Source organism: Periplaneta americana, chromosome 2 (assembly GCF_040183065.1).
Source record: "Periplaneta americana isolate PAMFEO1 chromosome 2, P.americana_PAMFEO1_priV1, whole genome shotgun sequence".
NCBI classification, from domain to species: Eukaryota; Metazoa; Arthropoda; class Insecta; order Blattodea; family Blattidae; genus Periplaneta; species Periplaneta americana.
Window position 1 is genome coordinate 10,729,464 of NC_091118.1, and position 20,045 is coordinate 10,749,508.

Here is a 20,045-nt window from a genome sequence, read left to right on the forward strand (position 1 = left end):
CTTACAAGCACTGTGCAAATTTCTTCCAGGAATCCATCCTTGAACCCATGCTCTTATTTTTTTCCTCCTTTTCAAGAATATTTTGTAATTCATTAAGCAAAAGAAGGTAATTATCTCTACACATACTGGAATTTGTGCTCGTTTCATCTCCAATTTTACTAAACTAATGCCATTTCACAATAGGGGCACTGGGTGCAATAACAGCTTAAATTGAAAACCCATTTTTTGAGAAAAACAATGTCAAGTTGTATAAAAATGTAGATATATTAACAGTACATGTACTCGCATCATTTGTTTTGTATAATATTTTAGACTGTATAAATTATTCAAATCCAATGTCAGTTATAATTTAAACATAAACCATTTTTAAACATTTGTAAGTAAATTATGGAAACATAAGTCGTTATTGCATAGAAAGTCTGAGACTTTTTAAATTAGAGTACCTAGGCATTAAAACGAGTAGAAAAGTGTTATTTCACTAACATACACGAACTTTATTAAATGAATAATAAGAAATAATAGTACTACAGTATATTAAGACTTCAGCTTACCAAAATAATACACAATAAGAATTTTTAGATGATAACCCCTTACATTTTTTATGGAAATATATAGTAAAACCAAAATAACGTTCAGAATAACTCTTCTCAGGTTCTCAGCCAGGTGAGTTCGAGATTTGCTTCCAAGCTTTCGACAGCTAGCTCTGCCATCTTCTTCAGGGAATGAAGTGATGTGGGACCATGTCTAGCTGGTATATATGCAATAGAAGAGTTCCCGCTGCGGGCCAATCAGGAGCTAGTTCCTAATCCCGACTGCCAGGCGCATTCTGGTTGGTGGAAGTGGCAGCCAATCAGGAGCTACTTGCTGGTCCCGACTGTCTGCCGTGTGCTGGTGGTCTAAGCGTATTGATGGCAGGTTTCCATGCTGTACTCAGCTGTAGATCCCCGTCTCTGTTGAAATTATTGCCATCTAGCTGGATTTCGATGGCTTCCTTGATAACCAAGTCCCAGTAACCTGATGTCTTGTCCAAGATGGTGGTGGCGCCGAAATCTATCTTGTGACCAGTTTACAGCTGAGTACAGCATGGAAACCTGCCATCAATATGCTTAGACCACCAGCACATGGCAGACAGTCGGGACCAGCAACTAGCTCCTGATTGGCTACCACTTCCACCAACCAGAATGCGCCTGGTGGTCGGGACTAGGAACTAGCTCCTGATTGGCCCGCAGCGGGAAGCCCTACTACTGCATGCTGTCCCACATCACTTCATTCCCTGAGGAAGATGGCAGAGCTAGCCGTTGAAAGCTTGGAAGCTAATCTCCAACTCACCTGGCTGAGAACCTGAGAAGAGTTATTCTACATCAAACGCCGGGAAAGCCTCAAATCATACAAAATAACGTTCCTTTTAAATAAATAAGGAAAACAGAAGATAGGCCTATATTAAGAAAATCAATTCTGAAACTATTCTACATATGAAACTTCCTTCACTAGCCCTACAGTGTCAAATATTCTTATTCATGATCACTGATTTCACTTTCAGGATGATTTTCATCCAGCACTGGTTCAGAATCCAAAATATTTTGAAGAGAACATGCATTTTCTGGTTTTAAAAATTACAATAATGAAATAATATAATTTTTCTTTGACAATTTTAAGCCAAGGCAAGGGGGATTTTTTTTTTTTAGATTAAGTTCTTCCTTTGGTGGTATATTATGTCCTACTGAAAAACTGAATGGCTGGAAAACGGTATTGTAAGCACACAATAAGCTTACTGCCAAACAACCTCATGTATTAAACATGAGTGTAACATATGTTTGTATTGCGAATTTTGAACCTTACGCAACACTTCACATAATGAACTCTCCTGCCATTTAGAGTCAATGAAATGAAATACAACTTTTATAGTCCATAGAGATGAAAGATTATGAAAATGCCATCACCGGAATAACGACTCAAGTAGAATTAAGCTGTAATTGCACGCAGGATGAATATGAAGCTAATAATATAAAGTAATTGGAGAAAATTTCAGCATATGGATTCCACACTGACAATTATATCTTAAAATAGGATATTAAAAAGAGCAGATTTGTCTGCGTTTGTCGAATGCGCATCATCATGTTTACTTAAAGGCACTTTTCAGTGCCAATAATTTATTTTGTGCTCACAAGGTTGGAATTTTGAAGTAAGAGGGAAAGGAAAGAATCCGCGTTCTGAAATTTATCCATTAATTGAGGCGCTGCATGCGGTCAATCTGCATTTTTCTATTGCCACTTCCAACGGACTCCTAACGAATATTCCCACGTTTATCACTGGGATTGTGGCGCTGGAAATCAATTTTGAACACTTTTATCACAGCCGTGGCATAAGTTTATTTCAATTTTTATTGTACAATGTAGGCTATATGCAATTATCACTACAATGACACAATAATTCTTGCAGATAACACAGAATCAACTTAGGAAACGTAATTAACAGAGTCGCAGTTTCACTTCACTTCCACTAGATGGCTCTTGATGATATGCTATAGGTGTAGCAAGGATGTCAATATCGGCAAACGAAATAAAACTGTGAGGAATGTTACAACAGGTGTGCTAAACGTTAGGAATGTTTCAATAGGTGTGTAGTAGGTTAGGTTAGATTAGGTGTGTAAGATTATATGAATGGTTACGACAGTTGGCGACACTGCAATCATTCTCCCACTCCACCTCAAATTACGTCACAACGACGAAATATGGCCGCCTTTTTCATTCAAGTACGATTTTCCTATATAAGTAAGGAACCTATTTAGGGCGGGTTGGGTGGTACCACAGCTCTCCCAGTGATCACATCAAGTTTCTACTACTCCATACTACAAAACTATGGTATTTTCAGTGTTTGTTTTTAATTCCCCTTACTGGCAATACCAAATTAAAGATTCACCTTATTTTTTTCTTACGGTAGTCTAGTGACCAAAGCGCTGGACTCATAATCCTATGGACCCGGGTTCAATCCTCGATGCACCCCTAATTTATAGCTTGTGTTGGACAAGCCCGTAGTCCAAGTAAAACAGGGGCTTTCTCTGGAAGCTCTGATTTCCCTGTAGCATCCTAACAGCTTCAGCGTATATACTCTAGAGTCTAGGCAATCACTAAATAAAAGAAGATATTTTCGTAAAAAATTAGTAGTTTCCTGGACCAAGGTTACAACACAAATGAAATACAAAATAAAACGGCCATACATTACCGTGAAATACGAACTGTTCTCCGACATCAACACACCAGTAATCAATATTCGATTTTCACTGTTATTACTTTTGTACTTCTGAATTATTTCACTTTCATCGTAAAGGGTTGGTGATGTCTTCTTTTACACAATCCATCTTGACGCTCTCAGAGCAATGTCACCAACATTTCAACATATAACTTGTCTGTATTGCATACAGTTGTTTAAAAATAACTCAACACTGTATATCAAATTGATGAACTTTAAAATACATAAAGAAATCCTATAAAATGTTTAAAATCAAAACTACTGTTATGTGGTAGTTATTTAACAACGACTTTCATCCTCCTAAATCCAAAAACTTCACATTACTATGTTGGTATCTCTCTGATCTGATTTTCGCGGCACAGACACGCATGAAATTTCTCAAAACATATCAAAATTATCAGCATGAAATATTTCCATTAAATGGCGTATAATTTCATCGTTATGCTTATGACATAAAGGTACATTATAAGAATAGAGGAAGAGATCCATACTTCAAAAACTAGAAAATAGGATGAGGTTAAGGTTTTAGACAAATTTTATTCTTTCCCTACAAAGGACATTTGTAATCAGAATGTTGAGCAACCTGCTCTAGCTCTGCCATATTTATTTGTTTATATTTGGAACTGGAACAATAGTCAAGATTAATGAATTGTAAATCACTTTCTTGTTATTATTATTATTGATATACATTAAATTAATTATTTACTTTAGTGATACCGTACATGTCTCATGTTTAAGGAAGCACTTGAGCAACTGGTGAGCGACATATTAAATAACGAGGTATATGAATGTTGTGAACTGTCATGTCTCAAGTTTATAGATGTACTTGAACAAGTGGTGAACCGGTGAACGACACAATAAATAACGAGGTATGTGGACGTTGTTAGCAGTCATTAAAAGTAAATACAAACATTTTAATTTGAATTGCAGCATATCACACACTGCCAAAAGCAAGTCGAGAAAGTGTGGGTCGAAAGTTTCAGGGCGAACATAACCTAAACTAACCTAGCTTAACAACTTCCGGCGAATGGAGCATAGTTGGATGGAAATCACACAGGAAGAAGTAGAGAAATAGTGAATGCGAACGGTATCGCTAAAATGAATAATTACGTAATTAACTAGTTGAACTTTATTATTCATTTCGATGCTAATTATAGAGATTACGTGTTCTTATGTTTAACAAAAATGTTAATTGTTTAAAGGGTAGTTACTGGAATACTCTAAATTTAATTAATCCAGAGGTTGAACATTTGTCCGCATCTATTGGTGCTTTTGCCCTGAAATACTTTTATTTATGTGAATTACAGGTTTTTTTTTAGGAAAAATTACGGAAATTCATAATTTGAGGTTAGAATAAGCATGCATTATTTTTTACCAGTAGCTGAACACTTGTTTTTCGTATGCTTAAGTACATTCCTCAAAATCAGTACCTAAAAGCCTACTTACAAAGTAAGTATTCTCCTCTGCCACACTTGAGTGAAATGGGTAGATTAAATATAAATCATGTCTCTGACATGGGAGAAGTGGAAAACAGACAGAAGAGAAAAGGGCTATTCAGGTAACTACGAGTGTTGAAGTTCCTGTAACGCGAAGAATGGAGCCTCGGACTATTCCCTCCGAAGAGAAAAACCGACGATTTTGGAATAGACACCGACGCGGTTAGGTTAGGTTAGTTTAGGCTTTTATTATCCCGTCAAGATGAAGGTGAAAGCGATTGAGTGTGATTTTTTGTTTTCTATGTTGGCAGTTCAAGTGCGTCGGTGTCTATTCCAAAATCGGCGGAAGTCGCTCAACGCTCGTTTCACCTAAATTTTAATATGTAAGAAAGTCCAAAGTCTAGAATCTTATGACGGCTTGAGGCGTTGTTGCGCGAAGTCAGCAATGTACATATTACAAAGCTTACAACAAAATATATTAAAAGCTTGGTTAAAAAATAAAATGAAATACTTATTTCTGTACAAGAGCGCTACCAAAGTTATACAGGTTTCAATTACCTATTTCGGTTCTACTTGAATCATACATAAAAACAACAAAAGAAAAATTGAGGGGCGATGCCAAGGTGGCACCGAAAGTCCATTGCTTCGTCTTCAGTTCTGTGTTACTCTTTTTAAAAATATATTTAGACTATTGGTCAGTAAGAACAATTTTGCAAAATTTCTCATTTTTACGTTTTTGTGCTTATTTCAATTTGGTATCATTATGTAATCTGTCAATACGTGAAGCGCAGAAAGGTTAAGTTGGTGGGCCTGTAGCAAAAAAATGAAAATAATTATAATAATAATAATAATAGGGCCTAATAGTATTTTTTTTAACAACTGACTACATAATGGAGGTCAACACACTATTAATTTGTTACTGCTCAGTTTTCATGTTAGTATGTTCTTCTTGTTTCAGACTTGCATGTCGATGTGAGGCTGAAAATCGACCAGTTGTGCAGCACACTTGGACGTGATGGCTGCAGCTGGTGTCGTCCCATGGTATGCTGACATAAAAACTGAAAAGGAGGAAGAAGTACTACCAGGGTCATGTGACATTGAACATGATGTGCAGGTACGTGCTTGTTTGGCCAGAGCTCTGCACATGATGTGAAGACGTTTTCAGTATTTGATCCATCAAGTCTAGTCTAGTTTATAATAGCACACATTTTCCACGAATTTTCAAGTAAACAAAGATGAGTGTGTCTCAGTGTACAACAAAATATAATTCCTGAGTATTGAAGGAAAAATACAGTTTCATCCTTTGGATTATTCTCATACAGTATGATTGTTTGTCAAAACACTTGAACAAAATAGGAATTATTTCTTCACCACTTTGTCAATTGTGCAGTCTTCAGGAAGAAATGGATCAGAGTCATATTCAGCGATGTCCAGCCCTTTCCTCTAAACCCACTGTGTGTGAGAAATATTGAGGAGCAAGAGAGTTAATGGCTTTATTGCCAAGAACTCAGCATTAGTTAACAACATTAAAATAATAAATGAAGTAAACAATGACCTAAAATCAATTATTTCATGGACGAAAAAGTTGTTGTTGTTTTCTAATGCCAGGCGTTTGACAATAAAGTCATTTGACCTCTTGCACTCCAATATTTTTCAAAGATATTATCATGGCCAGCCACTGAAGCACAGATTTTGAAGTGTTCCGAATCCATCTCTTGGTCTGAGTCACACAATGGACAGTTAGGGGACTGATATATTCCAATTCTGTGCAGGTGTTTGGCCAAACAATCATGGCCTGTTGCCAATCTAAATGCAGCTACAGATGATTTTCGTGGTAAATCGGGAATTAACTGTGGATTATGATGCAGAGATGGATGAAAAAGTTTGGACTGAAATTGAAGTCAGAGATATCACAGGCAATTATAATGGGACATCAACGACTTTTAAGTAAATTAAACACAGGAGACTTATCTCCTGTTAAAATGAGTGAAATTGTTGCCCCTTACAGTGATAGAGTAAAAAATCTAGGAATTTATATGGACAAAAACTTAAGTTGGAATACTCAAATCACACACACATATGTAAAATAATTTTTATGAAAATTCACACACTAAAAAGAATTCGAAATTTCCTTCCATTGCTTCTCAAGGAAAATTTAGTGCAGTCGCTCCTGATGCCTCATTTTGATTACTGTGACACTCTCTACACTGACCTTAACATGAGACTGACAGACAGACTACAGCGTGTTCGTAATGCATGCGTTCGATTTATTTGCGACGTCCGTAGATCTGACCGTATCACACCTTCACTAAATATGCTGTCCTGGGTCCGTCTCAAGGAGCGAAGAACTATTCACTCTCTCACGTTACTCTTCAATATTCTTCAAACCTCTAACCCTAGCTACCTAGCTTCTCGTTTTCAACATTTGTCCTCATATCACGAAATAGATACTCGCTCACAACACCATATCACACTTTCCACTCCAAAACACAGAACATCCTTCTACTCTTCATCTTTCACCGTCTCTGCAGCTCATCTCTGGAACTCTCTACCACAACATGTCAGAGACTGTCGGACATTGTCTAGTTTCAAAAATAAATTAAAATTGCACTTTTTGAATTAGATTCCTTTCAGTTATAAGCCCTTTTCTCTGCCATAGTTTTGTAAAAATATAGGCTACGGTATATATTTATTTTTCCTTCCTTTCCTCTTTTTGTTCTTTTTATCAGCCGATGAATTTATTACCATAGCCTTTTTATCGTGAATTTTATTTAATTTTCGTATTTCTTTTCTTTTTTATTATTATTTTATTACATTCCATTTTGATATATTCTTCCTTACTTTTTCCATATTAACCATTTGTACTAAATGAGTTGCTTTCACTATGTTCCAATGTATTTTACTTTCTTTTTTTTTTTTCTATTGTATTATTTTCATGTTGTGTAGTGTCGATTTTATTATGATATTATTAGTCGATTTTATTATGATATTATTATTATTATTATTATTATTATTATTATTATTATTATTATTATTATTATTTTTTGTAATATGTTTGTATTCTGTGTGACCTGGTAGAGTGTAAGAGAAGGCTCTATGGCCTTAACTCTGCCAGTATAGAATTATTATTATTATTATTATTATTATTATTATTATTATTATTATTATTATTATTATTATTATTATTATTATTATTACAACTTACAAATGGCTTTTAAGGAACCCGAAGGTTCATTGCCGCCCTCACATAAGCCCGCCAGCGGTCCCTATCGTGTGCAAGATTAATCCAGTCTCTATCATCATACCCCACCTCCCTCAGATCCATTTTAATATTATCCTCCCATCTACGTCTCGGCCTCCCTAAAGGTCTTTTTCCCTCCGGTCTCCCAACTAACACTCTATATGCATTTCTGGATTCGCCCATACGTGCTACATGCCCTGCCCATCTCAAACGTCTGGATTTAATGTTCCTAATTATGTCAGGTGAAGAATACAATGCGTGCAGTTCTGTGTTGTGTAACTTTCTCCATTCTCCTGTAACTTCATCCCGCTTAGCCCCAAATATTTTCCTTAGCACCTTATTCTCAAACACCCTGAACCTATGTTCCTCTCTCAGAGTGAGAGTCCAAGTTTCACAACCATACAGAACAACCGGTAATATAACTGTTTTATAAATTCTAACGTTCAGATTTTTCGACAGCAGACTGGATGATAAGAGCTTCTCAACCGAATAACAACACGCATTTCCCATATTTATTCTGCGTTTAATTTCCTCCCGAGTGTCATTTATATTTGTTACTGTTGCTCCAAGATATTTGAATTTTTCCACCTCTTCGAAGGATAAATCTCCAATTTTTATATTTCCATTTCGTACAATATTCTGGTCACGAGACATAATCGTATACTTTGTCTTTTCGGGATTTACTTCCAAACCGATTGCTCTACTTGCTTCAAGTAAAATTTCCGTGTTTTCCCAAATCGTTTGTGTATTTTCTCCTAACATATTCACGTCATCCACATAGACAAGAAGCTGATGTAACCCGTTCAATTCCAAACCCTGCCTGTTATCCTGAACTTTCCTAATGGCATATTCTAGAGCGAAGTTAAAAAGTAAAGGTGATAGTGCATCTCCTTGCTTTAGCCCGCAGTGAATTGGAAAAGCATTAGATAGAAACTGACCTATACGGACTCTGCTGTACGTTTCACTGAGACACATTTTAATTAATCGAACTAGTTTCTTGGGAATACCAAATTCAATAAGAATATCATATAATACTTCCCTCTTAACCGAGTCATATGCCTTTTTGAAATCTATGAATAACTGATGTACTGTACCCTTATACTCCCATTTTTTTCTCCATTATCTGTCGAATACAAAAAATCTGATCAATAGTCGATCTATTACGCCGAAAACCGCACTGATGATCCCCAATAATTTCATCTACGTACGGAGTTAATCTTCTCAAAAGAATATTGGACAAAATTTTGTACGACGTATTATTATTATTATTATTATTATTATTATTATTATTATTATTATTATTATTATTATTATTATTAAAAAACCGTATCGCTCATTATAAGGAAAAAAGTACAAAACAGTCAAACAGGACAATTATTGGGCGTCCATGAATCACATGTCACTTTTTGTAACATATCATAAGTTGTATCAAATATGTATCAAATATGAATGAGGTCTCGCCCACCTCATTATATTTTGTTCTACTAGTATGACTAGTCAGTTTGTTTTTATACCATTAAGTACGAGAAAAATTCGTACCGGCACCGGGAATCGAACCCAGGACCTCTCAGCTGTGTGCGCTGAGTGCTCTCTAACCAACTGAGCTATGCCGGGACCCGATTCACGACGCCGGCCGAACTCCTCTCGTAGTATCGTGTTACGGCCTTACTGCCTGCACTTGAGACGATACACGTCATATATGTACAGGAGCGCATATTACATGACTTTATGGCCATATTCAACAACAGTTTCTTTAAACTGTTAACATCATATATGTATCAAATATGAATGAGGTCTCGCCCACCTCATTATATTTTGTTCGACTAGTATATATATGATGTTAACAGTTTAAAGAAACTGTTGTTGAATATGGCCATAAAGTCATGTAATATGCGCTCCTGTACATATATGACGTGTATTGTCTCAAGTGCAGGCAGTAAGGCCGTAACACGATACTACGAGAGGAGTTCAGCCGCGTCGTGAATTGGGTCCCAGCATAGCTCAGTTGGTTAGAGAGCACTCAGCGCGCACAGCTGAGAGGTCCTGGGTTCGATTCCCGGTGCCAGTACGAATTTTTCTCGTACTTAATGGTATAATATCATAAGTTGCTTTTATCACTTGAATTCCGTTGGCTTTTACTAGTCTACAATCTTAATATGTCTGTAGTTGGAAGGATTTTTTTTTTCTAGAAGTGTTACACACAAATTAATAAATTTATTTTTTCTGTGGTGCAACCAGGGATCGCCTTTGGAAGTCTGCCTAGTGAAAGAGGAAGTGAAGGTGGAAGTGGCGTCAGAGAAGGAGGATGGAATAAATGAGTCATGGTAAGTGAAACACGATACTATCCTCCAGTATTGGTTTCTTCTATTAATATAATTTTTCACAACATAAGAATGACCAGATTTTACCTGTGCACTGACATTGTTTTCCTTTTCGTATTTTCTCCAAAAATCTGGACAAAGATACTGATTATCCGCATCATTCTTATGTCATAACTAGAGATTGGTACAGAATGAAGAAAGTTCTCCCAAAATATGAAGTGTATTTTCAAAAAAAATGAAATATATATCTCAATGCTAAAAATCTTCCTCCTTAAGCCATTGGAGAGCAGGTTTCCATCATTATTTACAAAATAAATCTATGGAGATTAATAGCTTTATCTATATTTAATGAAATACAATAAATCTGCACAATTATACAGTTTTTTCAGCATCATCAAATCCTTACATTAATGCAAGAACTAGATTTTTTAAACTTAGTTATTTAATGACGCTGTATCAACTACAAGCTTATTTAGCACCGATGGAATTGGTGATAGAAAGATGATGATATATTTGGCGAGATGAGGCTGAAGATTCGCCATAGATTACCTGATGTTTGCCTTATGGTTAGGGAAAATCTCTAAAAAACCCAAGCAGGTAATCAGCCCAAGCGGGAATCGAACCCGTGTCCAAGCGCCACTCTGGATCAGCAGGCAAGCGCCTTAACCGACCGAGCTATGCCAGTGGCAAGAACTAGATAACTCAGTTTTTTACACTTGGTGGGGGCAGGATAGGGAATAAATCTTACAGACCTGTTGACTGGACGCAACACTGATTACAGTACAACACATGCAACTCTTCTGTAGTTTCTGGCAAAAGATTACACCACATGTCAGTTAATCCATCCATCCATCTTTACCCATTCTTTCAGTCAGTCAGTTTATCCACCCTCCTACACTTATTTAATTTTCTTCTTCTTCTTCATCATCATTGTCATTATCGGCATCGCCATCCTCATCTCCATTGTCATCATCATCATATCATCATCATTATCACCATCAATCTCTTGTGTGACCAGTCCCTATTGAATGTATTCTGTGCACTTATTGATCTGCCCAGTTTCTCTTCTCTCCATTTTGTAATGTAACATGCATTTGAAAATCCATCCATATATCCATTTACCCACCCACCCATTCTTCTGTTAATCAATCCAGTCATTCCCCTTCTGCTCTTATTTATCATTAATTTTCTTAATCAACACCACCACCATCATCATCAATTTCTTGTTTTCCTGATCCTAATTTGAATGTATTCTGTTCACTTCTTTGTGTGTTTGTTATTGTTTCTTTCTAAGTCTGTCGAAGTTTCACTTCTCTCCATTTTTTAATGTAACATACTTATGGCTTTCAAGGAACCCAGAAGTTCATTGCTGTCCTCACATAAGCCTGCCATCGGTCCCTATCCTGTGCAAGATAAATCCAGTCCCTGTCATCATATCCCACCTCCCTCAAATCCGTTTTAATATTATTCTCCCATCAATGTCTCGACCTCCCCAAAGGTCTTTTCCCTCCATCCTTCCAACTAACACTTTATATGCATTTTTGAATTTGCCCATATGTGCTATATGCCCTGCCCATCTCAAACATCTGAATTTGATGTTCTTAATTATGTCAGGTGAAGAATACAATACATGCAGTTTTGCATTGTGTAACTTCCTGCATTCTCCTGTAACTTCATCCCTCTTAGCCTTTCCCATGCACCTTATTTCAAATGCCCTTAATTTCTGTTCCTCTCCCAAAGTGAGAGTCTAAGTTTCACAACCATACAGAGCAACTGGTAATGTAACTGTTTTATAAATTCTAACTTTCAGCTTTTTTGAGAGCAGACTGGATGACAGAAGCTTCTTAACAGAATAATAACAGGCATTTTCCATATTTATTTTGCATTTAATTTCTTGCATTTGAAAATCCATCCACACATCCATCCATCTGTCTATGTGTGTGTCTGCTAGTATATTCTCTGTTCAAATGCCATTTCTTTGTGCTGTTATGTAGTGTCTACATCTATCAGTGACATTGAGTAGTTTGACTTCTTTTCTGAAACCCTCTTCTCCCTGTAGACACTCAATGTTACAGATTGATGTAAAAGTCTATAAGTACATTGAATTCTTATGTTCAGACTTCTGCACTGTACATTAATGAAGCAACTGTAGTTGACTTTAAAACAAATACTTGATGAGTTTGTTTACTAGTTTTGTCTTTGTTTTCGATCATATCTTTGTATTCTACATGATTGTTAAGGTATTCTTAGTTTTTTTATATTTGCTCCTAATATGAACAATTGGATTGTATATTGGTCCTCGGTTTTCTTTGTTATATGAAGGAGTGTTTGGGGTATCTGTGTTATATATTAAGATTATAATGTTTATTTCACAGTGACATAGACTCTGAAGACACTGATGTGAACTACCCACAGATTACCAAAGAGGAGACAGATGTATCTTCGAAATGTGGAAGTAGTGGTGTTGACCATGGACCGCAAGAAACGTGTTCCCGTGCAGAAACTGTAACAGAGTCATACCGCTGTGGTCTCTGTGGTGAAGGGTTCAGTCATCGAGAGACGTACACGAGACATACTCAGATACACACAAATGAGACGCTATTCAAGTGTGATGTTTGTGCGAAGTGTTTTCATCAGAAGGAAAATTTAGAAGCACATACCTGCATTGCTGTTGGTGAGAAACGATTCAAGTGTGATATATGCGGCAAAGATTTCCATCAGAGATGGCGTCTTGCGAGGCATGTAGGTGGCCATGGTGGGGAAAAACTGTACAGATGTCATATCTGTGGCAAAGAGTATAGACAACGATATTCTCTTGATGAACACACCCGTACTCATACCGGAGAAAAAATTTGCAAATGTGATCTCTGTGGCAAAGAATTTATCTACTATAGAAACCTGTCGAGACATATCCGTATCCATTCTGGGGAAAAACCATTGAAATGCATTTTCTGTGGGAAATGTTTTACTGTTCGATCAACCCTTGTGAAACATGTGCGTATTCATACTGGCGAAGAACCATTTAATTGTGGTTTTTGTGGGAAAGGATTTAAATGTTCCGGCAGTCTTGCGAAACATGAACGTACCCACACAGGGGAAAAACCATTTACTTGTGATTGTTGCCAGAAAAGTTTCAGCGAGCGTACAAGCTTAATAAAACATCTTCGTTCACACACGGGGGAAAAACCGTGCAAATGTGATGTATGCGGCAAGGAATTTAGTTACCAGGAGAATCTCAGGAGGCATACGCGTACTCATACAGGGGAAAAACCGTATAAATGTGATATTTGTGGCAAATCGTTTGGTGAAAAAGGAACTCTGGTGCATCACTACCGCACTCATACCGGCGAAAAACCGTACAGCTGTAATCTTTGTGGTAGAAAGTTTGGTCACAGAAACAGTCTTTTCACACATTCTCGTACGCATATGAAAGAGAGCGAAAGAATGCTGCAAAGTGAAATCGTTATTGAAAACAATTTAGTTACAGCAGTAAAGTAAAATTGCCCGTGTTACAGGGAATGAAGGCCCTTGGGACAGCGGAGCATTAAGGCTCCCATTTTGGTGTACAGTCGCTGCCAGTTTTGCTGTCTTTACCGTCAAGAAAACTCGCTGGTACTCATTTCTGTTAGAGGATGTCTTTTCAAGGATGATCCAAGTGTGACAGCTGGCCTGGGTGACATTCATGAATCCGATGCTGACGGGTGGGCCATCCTGTCTCAGTGTGATAGAACCAGATTTCATCTTCAGACGAGCACCTGATAACCCTAATGCCCCTCCTATATCAGCATCAGAGTCCTGTACTACCCCCAAGACGTCACTCCAGCTTATGTTTAACAAGTTCAGATGATAGATGAAATGTGGGAAAGATAGAAGTAAGCAGGAGTATCCTGAGAAAAACTCTGCATTCTCTGCTTTGTCCACCACAAATTCCATCATGACCTACCTGGGGATCGAATCTGGGCCACTTGGATGGAAGACGGCCATAGACATGGCTGAGTCGACCCAGTGCCATAGTGCACCTAGAAGAATAGGGTAAATTGAAAGAAAATCCGTGATTCCATCAGAAATTGAACCTACGATCTTTGGCTTTTGAGCATAGAGTGCCTTAACCACTGATCCTGTGTGTATTTCAATAGTATCCTTGTGAATATGTCAGTAATAACCTATGTAAACGCCCATAGCTGATGATTCCTCACTGGAAGTTGCCTGGATTCGATAATTTTAATTTTTTTTTAGTTGTCTATTCAACTATCAGGTTATTTAGTGTCAATGGAATTGGTGACAGCGAGATGAGACAGACATTTCGCTTACATTACCTGACATACAGGTGGGAAAGACCTCTGAAAAACCCAACCAGATAATCAGCCCAAGCGGGAATCGATCCTACACTCTGTCAACTGAATTATCCTGCTAGTACTCGATTGTCTTAAGATTTGGTTTGGACTGGACAGCTATTTGCCGTGTTCACTTGCAGAAACTTTCCACGATTCCTGTAATCTTACATCTAAATAGTTTGTGTAATTGACAAGGGCCTCTTAGTAAAGAATTGTTAAAACACTGATCATCTGTAACTGATCTTCATTATACACAAGAAGACTCTGACTGTTAACAAATGCATGTTTCTGAAGCCCTTCCTATTGGCTGCAGGGCAAAGAACCTCTTTACGCTACCTATAATGCAAACTTTGTCAGTTCCTTGTCTAAAAACACAACCTGTTATATGTTTTCTAAGCCTTAATGGGAAATTTGCTGTTTTCCCAAACTCGAGAAGGATATATGATATATAAAACAGTCAGATATTCAAGAAAGAATGTGATTTGTAGGATTGAGCACGGATCATTGGCAGTGAGGTGTGATAGGATAACAAGGAGGTTGTGTAATTTACCTGGCTGCGTCACAACTCAAACACGGAGATGGGAACGCTGGTCAGTCAATCATTTTCTGTTAATCTTTATTCCTTGTTCTGAATATGATGTCAGTGCTGTGCTGTGTTAAAATTACGTGTTATTAGACATCCTGTGATGTATGTATAGTAATAATGCTCGCTATAATGGCTGAGTCATTTGCCAGTAATTCAGGGTTCAAACAACATAGGGGGAAACCTTTTAGAAACAGTCTGTTACCTTATGTAAATTCTTCATAATTTAATACAAAATCCCATATGCATTCAGAGCTTTATGTTCGTTGTTAGTTTAAAATATTATTTGTCATGTCATGTCATGTCATGTATCATTAGTGCACATATGTCGATACACACCTCATTTTCCAGCTGAAACAAAGGACCAATCAGCCACTGGCATAGCTCGGTCCGATCCAGAGGTGTGCTCAGGTTCTATTCTCACATGGACTGACTACCTGATTGGTTGTTTTTTAGAGATTTTTTTCCAACTGTAAGGCGAATGTCAGGTATTCTATGGCGAATCCTCGGCCCATCTCGCTATCACCGATTCCATCGACATTAAATTTAATAACACTGCAATTGATACAGCGTCGTTAAATAAACAAGTAAAAAAAAAAAAGCAAAAGACCAATCAGTGGTTTGGGTGCAGAAGAATTTTGATTTATGTTTCTTGAAATATGAATTTTGTTGTATGGAATGATGATTATTTCTGTAGTAGAAAAAGGACGATAAATAAAGAATTACAATTGTAAAACAGTAATTATCCAGCTCTATGGACTCTAATATGGCTCATCAAAACGCAAGTATTAGAGAGATTTTGCTTGGTTGTTGGCTATGAATCCTGCATCCCTCTCACAATACTTACCTGTAGTTATACTTAATTGTAATTCCGTATAGAGGGGTAACAGCAACATCTTACATTTTTTTGTTTACTAACATTGTCATAGCAATATTGCTATTGTAATAGGTACAGCTGTCAAAAGAAAAAGTGGCCACTCTCTTGAACCTAAGTTTGCTTCGGGTATCTTCGCTACAATTTGGAGACAGGTGATGTTGCTGTGCTAGCTTAATGGTAGAATTTCGGGCTGTATTTGTGAGGTCGTGTGTTCAAACACAACCTAGTGCTTTTTATGTTTTTGATTTTAAGAGAGAGACAAAATATAATTGCTCCTGTCTCTTTTATGACTGTTTTAGTAATTAACATCAGGTTCATGAATGTATTATGCCATGACTTTGTCATTATTTATTATGATATATGGATTTATTTTTCAAAATATAGTTAACACAGAGAATATTACAAGAGAATAATGCAATTCGACAATTATATCCAGTGTTGTACTAAAAACCGAAACGAAGGAAAATAAATAACTAGCAACATTACAAGACAAAATGTTTCTTTACAATTTAATGTGGAAACTAAAATTACCCATTCGATGTCTCAGTGAAACGTACAGCAGAGTCCGTATAGGCCAGTTTCTGTCTGATCCTTTTCCAATTCACTGCGGGCTAAAGCAAGGAGATGCACTATCACCTTTATTTTTTAACTTTGCTCTGGAATATGCCATTAGGAAAATTCAGGATAACAGAGAGGGTTTGGAATTGAACGGGTTACATCAGCTTCTTGTCTATGCAGATGACGTGAATATGTTAGGAAAATATCCACAAACGATTAGGGAAAACACGGGAATTTTATATGAAGCAAATAAAGAGATAGGTTGGGAAGTAAACCCCGATAAAACAAAGTATATGATTATGTCTTGTGACCAGAATATTGTACAAAATGAAAATATAAAAATTGTAAATTTATTGTTAGAAAAGGTGGAAAAATTCAAATATCTTGGAGCAACAGTAACAAATATAAATGACAAAATATAGTTCATTACTTTACATGTGGCGGCCGGGTAACTCAGTTGGTAGAGCAGCTGGCTACGGACTGGAAGGCCCGAGGTTCACTCAACCTTCCATAAAATTGAGTACCGGGTCTTTCCCGGGGGTAAAAGGCAGTCAGAGAGTGGTGCCGACCACACCACCTCATTCTAGTGACGAGGTCATGGAAAGTATGGGGCTCTACCTCCCCCAAGTGCCTTCATGGCATGTTACGGGGATACCATTACCTTTTTTACCTTTACTTTACATATACTTGTTTCTAGGAGAAAGGGAATCATTGCAGATGTTGATGATATTTTAATGTCATTGATACAAATCTTTTAGCTGATATTTGAGACAGGATGTCAGAATTAAATTTTCTCAGAAACTTGTAGGCATTCCAGTAAATCTCTCAATATATAGCTCAATATTTGAGGAAATGAAATGTATAAACTTCACAAGCCGTATCTATATAAAGTACTGAATTGAACACTCTGTGTAAGTTAAACTGTAAATGTTTGTGTAATTAATTTATAAGAGGAGCTGTCAACGTCCCTGCCAGGTTATAAGGATGCTCTTCATAAAGGGGCGTACAGCAATAAAAGAGACAAAACTTATCATTGCCACGGGCCTCACTGGCAGACCAGGAAACTTCAGTAATCAGTTCCTGACAAACGGTATGGAGTATCACACAAAGAGTTATTATAGCGAAGTTTTGATAGCCTCATCACCTGTTGGTCATGGAATGGAGCTACAGTTGAGTGGGTTACTGCAACTATTGTGGATCTGTGTATTCTAACAATATACACAATTTTAGAAATTATATACCAAAATTAATTGTAATAATTTTATGCAAATAATTTGGGTTTTTTAGTAGTAGTAGTAGTAGTAGGTTTATTTTGCCTGACAGAGTTAAGGCCATGAGGCCTTCTCTTCCACTCAACCAGGTTTCAATACCCGGCCCCGGAACAATTTTTCCCTTGAAATTATTCAAATCTGCTTTACAGGAAGCTTTACCTGAAAGATTAGATTTCCATAATATATACGTCACTGTGTACGTTAACAGAAAACCGCAATTCCAAGTCACACAGAGTTTGTGTGCACTCGATGTGGGTTTCTGGCATTTCGTCAGCCCACGCTAGTTGTGTGGATATAAAGGGAAAAGTTGAGACGGTGTCGGGTGGAGTTCCCGGGTAGCTCAGTTGGCAGAGTGCTGGTACGTTCAACCAGAGGTCCCGGGATCGATACCCGGTTCCGGAACAATTTTTCCCTTGAAATTATTCAAATCTGCTTTACAGGAAGCTTTACCTGAAAGATTAGATTTGCACAGTATACATGAAATACAAAATTAGATTACAAAATAACACAAAAGAAATACCTTAAAAATTACATAAAATATAGTAGAAAATTACAAATATTCAAGATCATTTACATAATATAAAATTACAAGTAGTCAAGATCGGTTACATAATATATAAAATAAAGTAGAAAATTACACATAACATAACATAAGGGGAATATACACACTCTCATACAAACACACAATTTATAAGACCTAATATGCTCGAGATAAATTCGACGATTAATTCACTTGAGATATATTATACAGTTAATATACTAATAGGAGAATACATGTGGGTTACAAGACATAAAATGTTGAGTAGCAAACATTTTATGTCATGTAATCCACATATATTAGGCATTTTATTGTATTTAAAATGTGTTTTACAGCCTATCGCAATACCATCTTGACATCACAAATTCCATCAACACTAAATAACATATTAGTTGATGCAGTATCCTTAATTTTTTTTTCTCTCGCTGTTATTTATACTCGCTTTAACATCTCAGGTCATATCGCGAATTTATTTTCTGTGTGAAATCCGAAGGCCTGTGTACTATTGTTGAGACTGGTTCTAATGCTGTGAACTAGATGGCGACTGTATATGTATGACTGATTTGTTATGAGTATGATTTTGGTGATGAATGAGGCCGGTGATATTCAGGGATGTTGTGGCTCGAATTTCCTGGCATTTGCCTTACGGTTGAGGAAAAACCCTGAAAAAATCTCAACCAGGAAATTCAACCCAACCAGAAATCGAACCCGGGCCCTCTGCATAAGAGACCAGCATGGTGACCTCTACACCATAGAGGTGGTCATTCTTACTTACTTACTGGCTTTTAAGGAACCCGAAGGTTCATTGCCACTCTTACATAAGCCCGCCATTGGTCCCTATCCTGAGCAAGATTAATCCATTCTCTATCATCATATCCCACCTCCCTCAAATACATTTTTAATATTATCTTCCCATCTACGTCTCGGCCTCCCTAAAGGTCTTTTTCCCTCCGGCCTCCCAACTAACACTCTATATGCATTTGTGGATTCGCCCATACGTACTACATGCCCTGCCCATCTCAAACGTCTGTATTTAATGTTCCTAATTATGTCAGGTGAAGAATACAATGCGTGCAGTTCTGCGTTGTGTAACTTTCTCCATTCTCCTGTAACTTCATCCCTCTTAGCCCCAAATATTTTCCTAAGCACCTTATTCTCAAACATTCTTAATCTCTTTTCCTCTCTCAAAGTGAGAGTCCAATTTTCACAACCATACAGAACAACCAGTAATATAACTGTTTTATAAATTCTTACTTTCAGATTTTTCGACAGCAGACTAGATGATAAAAGTTTCTCAACCAAATAATAACACGCATTTCCCATATTTATTCTGTGTTTAATTTCTTCCTGAGTATCATTTATATTTGTTACTGTTGCTCCAAGATATTTGAACTTCTCCACCTCTTCAAAAGATAAATTTCCAATTTTTATATTTCTATTTCGTACAATATTCTCGTCACGAGACATAATCATATACTTTGTCTTTTCGGGATTTACTTCCAAACCTATCTCTTGACTTGCTTCAAGTAAAATTCCCGTGTTTTCCCTAATCGTTTGTGGATTTTCTCCTAACATATTCACGTCATCCGCATAGACAAGCAGCTGATGTAACCTGTTCAATTCCAAGCCCTCTCTGT

General features: G+C 37.0%; 2 protein-coding genes across 9 annotated transcripts in view; one reads left to right on the forward strand and one right to left on the reverse strand.

The window, feature by feature from the left end:
- The window catches only part of LOC138713169 (gastrula zinc finger protein XlCGF57.1-like), a 38,089-nt gene extending 34,642 nt beyond the window's left edge, over positions 1-3,447 (reverse strand). The window contains exon 1 of one of the 4 annotated variants that reach the window (XR_011335793.1): positions 3,223-3,425. The gene's annotated coding sequence lies outside the window, so the exon portion shown is untranslated. Of the gene's footprint in view, positions 1-2,919; positions 3,179-3,222 lie in introns of those variants that run through there. The other 3 variants (XM_069845040.1, XM_069845019.1, XM_069845030.1) reach the window with 3 other exon arrangements.
- Positions 3,448-3,851: 404 nt separating this feature from the next.
- Positions 3,852-20,045, forward strand: part of LOC138713178 (zinc finger and SCAN domain-containing protein 2-like) — a 41,416-nt gene continuing 25,222 nt past the window's right edge. The window contains exons 1-4 of one of the 5 annotated variants that reach the window (XM_069845086.1): positions 3,852-3,900; positions 5,644-5,799; positions 10,165-10,250; positions 12,623-15,807. In XM_069845086.1, the coding sequence (XP_069701187.1) occupies positions 5,701-5,799; positions 10,165-10,250; positions 12,623-13,745 (1,308 nt within the window). In that variant the 5' untranslated portion in view covers positions 3,852-3,900; positions 5,644-5,700 and the 3' untranslated portion in view covers positions 13,746-15,807. Of the gene's footprint in view, positions 4,119-5,643; positions 5,800-10,164; positions 10,251-12,622; positions 15,808-20,045 lie in introns of those variants that run through there. The other 4 variants (XM_069845058.1, XM_069845067.1, XM_069845076.1 and 1 more) reach the window with 4 other exon arrangements.